This window comes from Prosopis cineraria, unplaced genomic scaffold (assembly GCF_029017545.1).
Source record: "Prosopis cineraria cultivar Desert tree isolate PC_DT_omini unplaced genomic scaffold, ASM2901754v1 PC13, whole genome shotgun sequence".
NCBI lineage: Eukaryota > Viridiplantae > Streptophyta > Magnoliopsida > Fabales > Fabaceae > Prosopis > Prosopis cineraria.
Genome location: NW_026555344.1, coordinates 30,786,972 through 30,801,030, shown reverse-complemented (window position 1 = coordinate 30,801,030; position 14,059 = coordinate 30,786,972). Strand labels below are relative to the sequence as shown.

Sequence of the window (14,059 nt, the reverse complement as noted above, 5' to 3'; positions counted from 1 at the left end):
TGCTATCCTAGATTGTAGAGAGAGGAGTGTGTCTTTATCTTCTTTGTCGGTGACCCCAGTCGAGACTCAAGATCATGTTTTCTTGTCGGCGGCGCAAGTTGATAGATGTATGAAGAAGGGTTGCCAGGCCTACATGGTTTTCTTCTCTATCCAAGCTGAGATTGATGAAGGCGTGAAGAATATCCCAATTGTCAAAGAATTTGCGGATGTATTTCCAGACGAAGTCTCCGGTTTACCCCCAAAGCGCGAGGTAGAGTTCTCAATTGAATTGGTACCCGGTACAGGGCCAATTTCTAAGGCTCCTTATCGGATGTCCCCTTCAGAGTTAGCGGAACTGAAAAAGCAAATCGAAGAGCTACTTGAGAAGGGTTTCATCAGACCGAGTGTTTCACCTTGGGGATCTCCAGTCCTTTTTGTAAAGAAGAAGGACGGAAGCCTCCGATTGTGCATTGATTATAGACAATTGAACAAAGTAACCATCAAGAACAAATATCCACTTCCGAGAATCGATGATTTGCTGGATCAGCTTGTGGGATCCGCAGTTTTCTCAAAGATTGACTTAAGGTCAGGGTACCACCAATTGAGAGTGAGAGCAGAGGATATACCTAAGACAGCATTTCGGACGAGATATGGGCATTATGAATTCATGGTGATGCCGTTTGGACTTACGAATGCTCCTGCGGTATTCATGGATTACATGAATAGGATCTTTCGACCCTATTTAGATAAGTTTGTAGTAGTGTTTATTGATGACATTCTTATTTATTCAAAGGATGAGGAGGCTCATGGTGAACATTTAAGAATCGTCTTGCAAGTTTTGAGGGAACATAAGCTTTATGCCAAATTAAGCAAGTGTGAATTTTGGCTCCAAGAAGTAAAGTTTTTGGGCCATGTTGTGTCCAGAGATGGAGTTGCGGTGGATCCTAGCAAGATTGATGCAGTGATGAAGTGGGAACAGCCAAAATCTGTTACAGAGATACGAAGCTTTTTAGGTTTAGCAGGTTATTATCGTCGCTTTATTAAGGGATTTTCGCAAATTGCGATGCCCTTAACTAAGCTGACTAAGAAGGATGCCCCATTTATTTGGACTGACAAATGTGAAGCTGCTTTCCAAGAATTGAAAAAGAGGTTAACCACTACTCCAGTATTGACTATTCCTGACCCTGTGGTGCCGTACACTCTGTACACTGATGCTTCTTTAAAGGGTTTAGGATGTGTTTTGATGCAAAATGACCGAGTGGTTGCCTATTCCTCCAGACAGTTGAGACCACACGAGGAAAATTACCCTACTCATGATTTGGAGTTAGCTGCAGTTGTGTTTGCTCTAAAGATATGGAGACACTACTTGTATGGATCTAAGTTTCAAATCTTCAGTGACCATAAGAGCCTGAAGTATTTATTTGATCAAAAAGAGCTTAATATGAGGCAGCGACGATGGATGGAATTTCTAAAGGATTATGACTTTGAATTACATTACCATCCGGGTAAGGCTAACGTGGTAGCTGATGCCTTAAGTAGAAAGACTATTCATGCTGCACATTTGATGGTTCATGAATATCATTTATGGAACAGTTTTCATGATGTTCCAGTAGATGTGATTGAACATCAAATGGCCGCACTCCAGGTAGCAGACTTTGAGAGCAAATTCTGGGAAGATCTCAGAGTCTCACAGCAAAGTGATGACTACTTAAGGAATATAAGGAAGGAGATAGTGGTAGGTAAGGCCCCAAATTTTACCATCTCTGAGGACACAGTGATGAAGTATAAAGGTAGAGTTTGTGTACCTAATGATCCAAGATTGAGGAATATCCTTTTAGAAGAAGCTCATAGGAGCAAATATACAATTCATCCCGGTATAACTAAAATGTACCATGATTTGAAGCGAGGTTGGTGGTGGCCAGGAATGAAGAAAGATGTAACTGAATTTGTTTCTAGATGTTTAACGTGTCAGAAGATAAAGATAGAACATCAGAAGCCAGCTGGAACACTGCAACCGTTAGATATTCCAAAGTGGAAATGGGATGATATTTCTATGGATTTCATCACTGGACTGCCAAGAACACCCTCGAGTAAGGATGCTATTTGGGTGATAGTAGACCGACTCACCAAATCAGCTCACTTTTTGGCGATCAAGTTTACCTCTACATTAGAGAAATTTGCTGAGATATACATTAAGGAGATAGTTAGACTTCATGGTATACCCTCTAGAATTGTGTCAGATCGTGACCCAAGGTTCACTTCAAACTTTTGGGGTGCGCTACAGAAGGCTATGGGTACCAGACTGAGTTTTAGCACCGCATACCACCCCCAAACAGATGGACAAACAGAGAGGACGATCCAGACTTTGGAGGACATGTTGAGAGCTTGTGCCATTGAACTACCAGGTAGTTGGGATAATCATTTGCCATTAGCTGAATTTGCTTATAATAACAGCTATCATTCTAGTATTGGGATGGCGCCTTATGAGGCCTTGTATGGAAGGAAGTGTAGATCGCCTTTATGTTGGACAGAATTAAGTGAGAGGAGTATCATTGGTCCAGAAATTGTAGAGCAACCACCCAGAAGATTGCAATGATTAAGCAAAAATTGCTAACCGCTCAGAGCCGACAGAAGAGCTATGCTGATAAGAGGAGACGGCCGTTAGAGTTTGAAGTAGGAGATCATGTATTTTTGAAGGTTTCTCCAGTGACAGGCATTGGTAGATCCATTAAGGCAAAGAAATTGACACCTAGATTTATGGGCCCGTATGAGATCTTGGAGCGAATTGGATCTACTGCATATAGAGTTGCATTACCTCCACAGATTGCAGGTATCCATAATGTGTTCCACGTATCACAGTTGAAGAAGTACAACCCGGATCCCTCCCATGTTATTGAACCTGAAGAAGTAGAATTGAGGGAGAATTTGACCTTTAGATCCGAACCGGAGCGAATTGAGGACTTTAAGGACAAACAACTACGCAATAAGACCATCCGACTCGTGAAGGTGATTTGGAAGGGTGGAGCCCTAGGTGATGCTACTTGGGAGACCGAGGAGAGTATGAGGCGAGATTATCCACATTTATTTGCTTAGGTACATAGTTTCTAAGCTTATCTATTAAATTTTGAGGACAAAATTTCTAAAAGGAGGGGAGAATTGTAACATCCTGATTTTTATATAATAAAGAAATTGTGGAATTTAGGTTTTGAGAAAAAAAATGATAATAATAGGAATTTATATTATTTGAGGTTATTTAGAAATAATATTATGATTAGGTATTTAATTATGAATTTAAAAATTTAAATTTAAAACCACATAAGCAATATTTAGTTAAGATATAATACATAAATAATTTTTTTTGTGTGTGTTAAAAAAAAAAAGAGAAGGTAGAAGGAACAAAAAAAAGGGGGGGTGGAAGGTTGTTGTTTCTAAGTCCCACATTGGTTAGATGAGGGAAGAGAAGAGGTGCCTTCATGTATAAAAAGGAGGGGGTGTGTGCATTAGGAAGCATGAGAGGCTAAGATGCAATTTAGAGAAAATTGCAACTTTGGGCCCAAAGGTTTGAATAATTAAATTCAAACCTATAGTTTTTTTTTTAATATAATTTTGGGACTCACAATCCCATTTTTATATTATTTTTCTCTCTTCCTCTCACGTTGCTCGGCGTTTTCTCGCAAGGGGGGATTATTTTCTTTTTTCTTCAGGTATGTTCTAACTTTCCTGTTTAGATTAGCATTTAAAAATTTATTTAATTACAAAATTAATTTTATAGTTATTTTCTAAATAATATTAGCTTTCTAGTGATATGATTATTTTGTAGGATAGAGTAAATATTTTGATTAGGATTTTTCTATAGGATAGTTAATCTGATGATATGATGGATTAAAAATATAGGTTAAAATTCTTAGGGATATAGTAAATATTATAGAATATTTTCTTAAGGTTGAAACTCATGTTTAAGAATTTTTGAGTTAAAATCTAGATCTATATGGTTGAATTTATGTGGAATCTGAGATGTAGGGATAAATCTATGATTATTAAATATTTATTTAAGTATGAATAGGTATTTTTGAGGTTATAGAAAGGTGATTTGAGGCTTCAGGATAATTCTAAAATTTTTAATTTATTTTAGATGAATTTTTAGAATGTAGAAGGATGAAATTGCGATACTAGAAGTGAATTGAGGATAAAAAAAAATAGTTCATTAGGGTACGAGAATTTTAGAAAAGAATTTGGGAAGTTAAATAAGGCATAAATCTTAAATTAGTGTTAATATGGACTATAGATTTAAGACTTTCTAACTCTTTAAATTAGAGTTATTTATTTTAATGTAAAATTAATATATAGTATTGTGAAATAATTATGTAGATTATATTGACAAAGATAGTGGTGAAAAAGGAGTTGTGAAGGGGAACTTGTTATTCAAGACACAAGGTAACCATTATTAATGTGTTGTGATGAGTGTGTTTGTGAATGGTTATGTGTTGTTTTGTTGTTTGGAAAAATTATGAATTATTGAAAATAAATACTGTATATACTTGTTTGAAATTATTGCCAAGTGGGTTAAAAATTTATTTTTGTTTATCATGATGAGATATTATTGTTCGGATATATTCCTGTTTGGATATTTGAATGATGCATGACTTGTCAGGGTATTTTAATGTATGGTGTTAATGGGAATTTCTGTTCGGTTAATTATTACCACGTGGTAAGCCCTCATTGGACCCAATGAGTGGCGTGTCGCTTGGTCCAACTCACCTTTGGCCGGGTGATTTGGCGTCCGAGCATGGTGAAAGGAGGATATAAGGTGCAGTCATGCAATTAAATACTTGTTCGGTTTGTTTGAAAATATTGTTCGGTTAAATGTTTTGTGTGCCCACTTAGCAATCGCATGATTAGTTACATCCGCATGCATCATTACATATTAATTTTTGGTTACTGAGACTTTTAAGTCTCATTCCCCGTGGTTAATATTTTTACAGGAGCGAATCCGGCCGAGAAAGCACCAGAGGTGTAATTATGGTGTATGAGACACCATCTTTTACGTTGCCTCTTATTTTGGATTATACAATGTATCTTGTGCCAACTTAGGACATATCTTGTCTATGGAGCATGTAAACTCTAATCCTTTTTATTAAATGCATTTATATGTCCAAGAGGATTATGTCTGTCCCTTTTGATTCATGACCTAATTTAAATAACATGCTATGAGGATCATGTCTGTCCCTCATGGTTCTAATTGTTTTTTTTGAGATATTTTAAGACCTGTGGTATATTGTCTTGGATGTATCGTGGTAGAAATTTTTCTACCATGATAATGGTTTTAATAATTTGCGAAAAATCGGTCTGTAAATTTGAGGGTGTTACAGGTTAAGGTAGTGAGAGAGAGGGAAAGAGAGAAACCTTATTAGACTCATGAACAAAAGCAAATATATTAATTTGAGATGAGACCCCTCCAATATTCTTCTTTAAGTGGCTATTGATAAACATATAAAAGACTCACTGAAACTATTACCAAAAGACCCCAAAACATCTAGAGCCATCAAAAACTAATATTAAGAATTGATATGCATGGAAATGGATTGAATATGCCCTTGCTTCAATTCTCCTTCTCAACTTCAGCCTAGCCATTCAAACCTCAACTTATTGTTACCTAATTTTTTTTTTTCTTGTCCATCACACATGAACGCCTCTCTTTTCTTCATTCTTTCCTATTAATTCAATTAGGATAAATGGATCATCTTGCTTGCAAACATATTCACATATAAGAATCAAAGGAATTTTTTTTTTTTGCCAAATAAGAATCAAAGGATTACACAATATTTTTGCCACTTGGTGGGGTTTGATAGTAGTTATATTTGTTGTGAGGAATTTAAGTTTGATTTTCTCTTCCTCTTCTTCTTCTTCTTTTTTTTTTTATGAAACCGGCGGGTTTATTTTAGGAAGGATAATATAGAGGTCCTAATGAGACATATTAACTCACATTAAAATTTGGAAATTGAAACATAAGTTATAAATTGTATCGTAATAAAATTTAAAAATTGAATGAACTTATAAATTCTCGAACCTTGAAACTTGATATGAATTAATTTATCCTTTTGAATCTATCTGTCATTGTCCCTCAACCTCTAGCACTCCATCTAACGCTCAAGCCCTCAGTCACTTAACTCGCTGTCTCAGCTACCGCCACGCTCGCTGCCGCTCAACCTCAGCGCCGTGATCGCAGTTGCATCTGATTCCTTTTCCACTCGCCGTTCTCAGCTCCGGTCTTGTGTTCGCGTTCGAAGACCATTCTCACGCTGTTCTTTACTTCTTCGAAAATCCCCAATTTCCAAAGTTCCCTCCCTTCTCAGTGAGTTCTCTCTCCTTCTGTGGTTGAAATCCTTATCCTTAATTTGATTAAAGCTCATCCACCCTCAAGTTGTTGCAGCAATTATTCTTTTCAATAATGGCAATTGTTTTGGTATACAATCCAAGAGCCCTAGTCTAGAAATAACAGTAGAAACTGACCTTGTATAAGCACTGACCATTAAGGTGACAACATTCATATTTGCATCCTCTTTATATGTTGGAGCTTTTATTATTGCTCATTCTTTTTTATTCAAAATCATGGCATTCGACGGGCCAACTCTTCTCTTACTGTTGAAAAAGATCCTCAGAAGACATAAAAGCTTCTGGTTAGTGCTAAATATTATTTAAAGAAATTCTTCTTGATTCATTTAAAATATGGTTGAAGTTATATTTCTGGTTTTCTAATTATAAATGAGTTACACCTTTTTGCTATGTTTTTCAAAACTTTTTGGTTGATGTTCCAGACCCGTTCTGTTAGTAATGTGATGTCTTTGGCTCCTTTGATTTGAGCGGGGAAGTCTTGGCACCTTGGGTATGTTGAATTTGCTCTTTTTTTTTTTTTTAGTGTAATGACTGTTTCACTCGTTACTATTCTTTTTCATCTCTGTATTCACCCATATTGCTTGATCCATATTGGAGTTCATGTGAAAAGAATCAACTGATAATGCATTATCTCTTAATGGTACATCTTTCATGTCACAAATTGTTATGGTATTATCTCCCATTTAAGGGGATATTCAGGGTTGCACAGTGTGTATGAGTTGGCCTGTGTGCTCTTTTATGAAAAAGCGTCTATTCAAAATTGATTATTGATTAACCAATATTTTTACACGTGAATCCACAACATATATATGCTAGTCTGCAATGATGATATGCAAGAATTTCCTTTTTGTCTTAACACATGACACATCTCTTATGTGTATAGTGTATGTCTTTTTTTTTTTTTAATCAATTCAGAAAGTTCTTTTCTTGCTCTGAGGATTAGTTTGCTAGTCTTTTAGATTGTATAATTGTGTAATTATACTTTAAATAAACTTCTACTTTGGTTATGCTTCCGTCCAAATTAAAACTTCTACTTATATTATATATTTATCTTATTACTCTTATTCTTAATATCTAAGATGTTCATACTCATCTCTATTTTCAGGATGAGAAGCTTAATGAACAGTGTGGTGTGGTGGCTCCTTAATTTTCAAGAATTAAAGTTTAAGGTCTATTGACTTGGAGTGTAACTATTTCCAAAGATGATTTTACTTTCTTGTAAAAAAATATTATTTGTTTCCTTTTAATTGATGCCAGCTTGTATCATCGCACTTTACCGTATGTAAAATTTACTATATGTATAAATGATTTTTCAGATTTCTCACAATGTGTGTGAGAATGCTGAAAATTTGTAATTTTTTTTAATTTCAATGTAGCAACCATTGTAGCCTATTAGTGAGTCCGTATAAGATAACGGTGCTTTAACTGCTTTATACCATTGATGATCTTGCTGCGCATAATATTATTGGCCTCAGGACTGAGGAGCATAATCATCCATAGCAATAGCATTATGTTTAATCTCTGTGTCCAGCTTAGACGTATTTCTTTTGAGCAAGTCTTATTCTTGAGGCAGGCAATTGAGTTTTGAAAACAGGGGAAGGAGTTCCAGAGAACTGATGGTAATAGAGAAGCCTGTCTTAATTCTTCAAGCAGCTAAGCTGCTAGTTTGATAGTTTTTGTACTTCTTGGTGAAACAGCTGTCTCCCTTCGGCCAAAGCCCATCTGGATCCAAATCTGAGAAGCCCTTCCCTTGCCATTTGTGGCGGCCAATGCATCTCCCAGAAACCCTAAAATGGTCAGCACTGCCCTCACCAGACGATGAAGCACACATGGAAACTCTCCAACGCAGCCCAAGCAGAGTTGTTCTGCTTCCACAGAACCTCTGCAAAACCAAAACCCCTTATCCCCTTTCCTATCTTCCTCCTAAGCTCTGCAAATTACGTATGCACCACCCAAGTCAATACCTACACTCAATCCTCCGAACATTCCATGCTCCGTGAGATCGTTGGTTTATTCTCCTACAATCCCTATTTCCATAATTGGATAGCCAGAGAGGATTTCAAAAGGGAAGTTATGAACTTGGCATGTAAATTGGTTCGGGTAGCCGATGACCCTAGTGTAGTTCTTAATGTTTTGGAGAAGAATTCTCAGTTTTTGTTTTGGAGGTGTCCTGATGGGACAGCCCTTGTTGATCTTTTGGATGTGATGGAATCATGGTCTCACTTGTCTCTAATGGTATATTTGAATTTCAACAGATGCAGTTGATCTGATTTCATGTCTAATTTGATGGGTAGAATTAGTGTGTCCCACTTTTACTTCGTCTATATCTCTTGAAAGTGTGGACACACACTTGGAGTATTGTATAACATTTGTATGAGAAATACGTGTTTTCACTTGCAAATTCGTGAATGAATGCTCTTCAGCATATTTGGACACTCGAGAAGAGAAACTATAAGTTCTGAGTGGTACGTGACCATGATATGAGGCCTTGTTCGGTTCTTGTTACATGTTTTCAGTTCTGTCCACTAGTACTATTTAGATCCGCAAAATTGACTTGGATATTAGGCGAGATATTAAGGTTTTTTAAGTGTGGCAGGACATTTCAAGTTGGTGATAGGTGACAACTGACAACAACCGTATAGTGGTGTTATTTTAAACCTAATTCAAATAAAAATTTAAAATTCTTCTGCTGACTTTTTCTTCTGTTTATCCGTCTTAACGTTCAGGTTTTATATTGGACCATAAAAGTTTCTTGGCACTCCCATGGCTCCTTCCGAGTACTCTAAGGGTATCAAAGTTGCAGGTAGATCTAGAAATATTGATCTTACAGTTGACCTGTTTAATGAAGCTGCAAACAAGCAAATAAAAACAACAGGTATTTATAATTCGCTGATGGCTGCTCAGATGTTAAATGGTCTTCCTGGGAAATGCCGGTCATTATTTGTGCGGATGAAGATGGTTGAAACTTGTAGCCCTAACGTAATAACCTACAATATTCTTATTTCTGTTTTTGGCCGCTTGATGCTCATAGATCGTATGGAAGCAATATTTGAGGAGCTACATAATTCAGGCCTCTCCCCGAATATAAGCACTTATAATTATTTGATTGCTGGGTATGTTACAGCCTGGAGGTGGGATAGAATGGGAAAAACTTTTCAAGTGCTAAAGTCAAACCCTTTTATACCTGACACTCATACCTGCTGATGATACGTGGGCATGCTAATTCAGGTAATCTGAAGAAGATGGAAGAGACATATCAGTTAGTGAGGGATTATGTCAATGAGAATGAAATTCCTTTGATCAGGTGCATGATGTGTGCATATAGTAAAAGTTCCGAGCCTGATAGAGTGAAGAAGATACAGGAATTACTGGTGTTGATTCTGGAAAAGGAGTACAGGGCATGGCTAAATGTGTTGTTAATTAGGCTTTATGCACAAGAGCACTCCTTAGAGGAACTGGAGAACTCAATGATGCATTTGAGCACAAAGTCTTAGTAAGAACAAGTGGTATAATGAGATGCATCACTGCGACTTATTTTAGGAAAAACTTAGTGGACAGGTTAGAAAATTTTTTGAGGCGTGCTGAATGTTCCAACTGGAAAATTTGCCTCTCCTTATACCGTTGTAAGATGGTCATGTATGGATCACAAAAGCGCTTTGAGGAAATTGGAAGTGTCCTGAATGAGATGGTAGGTGTCAACTTGAGTTTGACAAAGAAAACATTGTGGATTTTGTATAAAGCTTATGTAAGTTGTGATCAATGGTCCAAGGTTGGGAAAATATTGGGACTCATGTGCAAGCATGGATTTGATTTTCCAGTGAGTGCAGTCCCATGGTAAAAAACATTTTTTGGAGCATTATTGGCGACCCACAGATAGATGAATTAATTGTGTAATGAATATCTTTACATTGGTCTGCTGAATGCATCTGTGCTGCTGGACATCAATACGCAACCCCCTGCAGTATGTTTCGTGATGGGAATACATTTAATGGATATTCGTGCCAATGCTTGAGCAAAGCTCTTCATTGCTTCTAATGTACAACCATCTCTGTGGCATGGGGGTCTTAAACAGTTTATATGTATGCCTCTTTTCTCGAAGTGTGTCACTTACGAGCTTTTATGAAGGAGCTGCGTTTTTACTTAAACCCCAATTTTTTTTAATGCTCTGGTGCATAATGCTGTGGAGATCGGACGGCTTTGTTTTCTGCCTTGGAAGAAATCTTGTCCCCCGTCTAGTTGTACTTTTTTCATTTAAAAAAAAAAAACTAATTGGTAAACTGAATGTGTTTGCCCATTACTCCCCCTTCTCCAAAACAAAACCAAAAAAAAAAATGCTGGTTTGACTTGCAGGCATCAATTATTGTGGAGTTGCTGTATAGGTGCAGTCTTTGGCAGATGAAGGGTGTTGCCTCCAGAATCCTAAATCGGATCCCCATTCCACCTAGGCTGATATCGCTTGTCTGCCAATAATTCAATGTTCATAATCATGGAATCCTGTAAAAACTACAATTGGATGAAATAGTGCAGATGTTGCTTCGGTTCAGAGACTATGAAAAGCTTCAAGTTGTGGAACTTTTCAAGAGCATGGATGATGTTTAATAGGTCAACTACATTTGGAACGACCATGATTTGGAGTAGGGATCAACCATAATGATACTAAGTAGCATTGTGGCATCTTTGTAATAGTGCCTGGATGAGAGTTGATCGTTGGTGAATCAAAGCTAGAAAGCATATTAAGCTGCAGTCCAGCTTTAGAGCTGATATCGCTAACTTTTCATCAGTGTGTCTGGCCAAACACACACAAGCATGCGTGAATGGCAAGAGTTTGAGTTGTCTGGGGTCGTATAATTGCCCTTCGTTCAGTATGGGCTCGGGACCCTTTTAATCTCCATTTCATTATGAAACAAGTTAATTCTTTCTAATTTGAGATGGCATTGCTATACTATTGGCAGTTTAATCTTTCAATTAAGAATTCGATAATATGTTCATATATTTCAATCCCAGAACCGACAGTCCAACCCGTTGTGCTCTTGCCCGATGATAGATTAGTCTTGCATTCAATTGTTTGGGAGGGTTGTTTTGAGGGGAAAAAACAAGAAAAGGTTTAAATCATATTTGCTACGTGCTAATCCTACAAGCGTTTGGTTTTCACATTGACTCGCATTAAGCCAATGACAAGTATGCTTTTACACATAAATTTGTCAGATTTCACGAGGGCGGGGTTTAGGAATTAAATTAACAGGCATTTTAAAGTTGTTCTTATAAACATTAAAAAGGATCGAAGGGAAACATGAGCAAGTATTTTGGCGAACATGGATGTCAAAGGCAAAGGCAAACTCTTTCGTGACGTTGAAAAATGAAAGCAGACTAGAACAACCATTTTTAAGCACAGGCCAATATGCATGAAGTTTTACTGAAAATATGTATGAGTTTGGTTCAGAACGCCTTATTTGGTAAAACATAGACGAAACTTCAGGTGGGGCTTCGATCCAATTCTTAGGGGATTTGATTTCATGAATCATGGCGTGCGTGCTGGGAAGCTTGGTTGTTGCTCTTTTGTTGTTTCTTTGGGCCGAGGATATTTATAGTCATTGGGCTGAACAAGGAACTATCAAAATGGGCCCAACCTCAGGCCCACTCGGGTCATTAACTCCTTAAATCCAGTAACATAAGCTGGCGAGTTTTAAGCCATGTATTCTGTGGCAGTTAGAACAATTTTTTTTTTTTTTAATGAGAGCAGTTAAAACAATTTTATTTGTTTTTATCTTATTGTTTCTCATGTGGTTGACAAGGGGCGTGGATTCCCTTATCTGGCCGATAAAATAATTGTTACTTTGAATAAATTGTTTGTGCTGGGGGGGGTTTATTTTTTCACCAGCAAATGTCAAACTAAATTGATGAAGTTATTGTTTCCTTAAATCACATTCTCACCTCCTTTGATTGACATAAATCAGTCAACACTTCATGAATGGTTTCTTTTTCAATATTTTTCAATAATGATTATACATGTTAAGCCGTCCAAATAAAAGTGAATTTGAATCCATATAGGAATTGAATGAAACTAAACTCAATAAATAATATTAAATAAGGTAAAACAATTTATAAATTTGAGCTTTAATTTAAAATTTTAAATCAAGATGTACTGTCCGTTCTATTACTTTTCGTTCATTTGTTCTCTCCTCACATATCAAGCACAAATACGCAGGGAATTGAGATTTGAATTAAGAACGAGAAAAGAGGATGAAAAGAGTCGAGGATAGGCATGAAAGCAAAAGAGGTGAAAAAAAGCACAGCAATGCAGTGCACCGACAAAATAAGAAAAGATGGCCTTTTTATTTTCAAAGGTAACGAGTGGGAGCTACGTTTGTTTGTTTGTTGCCATGTTTTCTTGTGACCACCCTCTTCGTATTTCCTCAACATCCTCTTCCTCGTGCTTCCCTCCGTAATCATACCTACCACCATCCCACTTTTTGTATGTTCTCGTGTTCCTTCCTACAAGCCACAAATTCAGTCACTTCATATGTGGTCATGATATTTTGTATTCATACACTGCTTTGCATCTCCACCATGAACCCATCACACAAAAAGAAATATCACATTGCGTATATATTTTGCTTTCCCATTGTTAAGTTGTTTCCGAATCGATCTGCTTTTAGGAGGCCAAGTGTCACCAACAGTTTGAAAATACAGGCACATCAATGGCTTAATAACTAAGCTATTCAAAGGATAAGGCTTAGCTTCCATTTTCCAAATCACCAACTGTTGACCGCGCGGCTTAAAATAATTCCAGATTCCCGCACCAGATTTTAAAATGCCATAGGATAAGAATATAAACAACTAGAGCAGTGTCCAATATAAAATTCATATACTTGAATATGATTTAACTATTAAGACTTGAAAGAAATAAGCATGAGAAACTTTCTGAGTTTTAAATGACAAAAAAGTAATATTTAAATTGATCAAGATACTAGTTCAAAGGTTAATGATTAAAATTATAATTAAATTATAATTAAATTAATTATAAATAAAGTAATTTATTAAATCAGTTAAGACACTGATTTAAACCAGGTAAGTTAATTCAGATTTTCATAACCTACCCAGAAATAAATAAAGAGGTAAAAGAGTGTTTGAGGGAAGAAGTAAGATATGAAGATAAAGGAACAAAAAGGCATTAATGAGAGGGTGAATGGAAGAATAATGAAATGGAAATGGTGAAAACGCGCAAACAAGAAGCAAGTGACGTAGTTTAATTAATGCTTTTAAAAAAGCAAGTTACTCACTACTGACCAAACAGATGAAGCCTTTCTTTTGTCAATAAAGAGAAGCCCCATTTCTCGACAACGACCTCCCTCTCTGTCGTTTTGCGGAATAATTTCAAGACATAAACAGCTAATTTACTAAGGACACCCCATAATAAGACACGCACAACTGCAGGCATAATCTGCACAAGAAAAGTTGAAGGAAAAATCCCAAAGCTTTTCAGTGTTGCTCGCTGTCAAGGAAAAAATTATGGTTTTCTATGATGCCAGAGGAGCCCAACAAAGTCAATAAAAAGACACCGTTCCATGTCCTTTGTCCCAACCTAGGTGTGCCTACCACGTTTAGTGACCATTTAAATATCACAGTTTTAGACTTCAAAGTAATCTCAAACCTCAGTGTTATAACTGTTTTTTTCCATCTCTTGTTT

At 36.7% G+C, this 14,059-nt stretch overlaps 1 protein-coding gene and 1 long non-coding RNA gene across 2 annotated transcripts; both read left to right on the top strand.

The window, feature by feature from the left end:
- Positions 1-3,382: 3,382 nt before the first annotated feature.
- Positions 3,383-5,099, top strand: LOC129291883 (uncharacterized). Its single transcript, XR_008588784.1, has 3 exons — positions 3,383-3,683; positions 4,348-4,413; positions 4,962-5,099. It is a non-coding gene; the product is annotated as an uncharacterized LOC129291883 (long non-coding RNA).
- Positions 5,100-6,082: 983 nt separating this feature from the next.
- LOC129290585 (pentatricopeptide repeat-containing protein At2g30780-like) lies at positions 6,083-11,337 on the top strand. The gene is given in 4 exon segments (XM_054927390.1): positions 6,083-6,331; positions 7,478-9,556; positions 9,559-9,834; positions 9,837-11,337. Coding segments are annotated over 3 exon segments (1,071 nt in total). The 5' UTR covers positions 6,083-6,331; positions 7,478-9,135; the 3' UTR covers positions 10,211-11,337.
- The last annotated feature ends 2,722 nt before the right edge of the window (positions 11,338-14,059 follow it).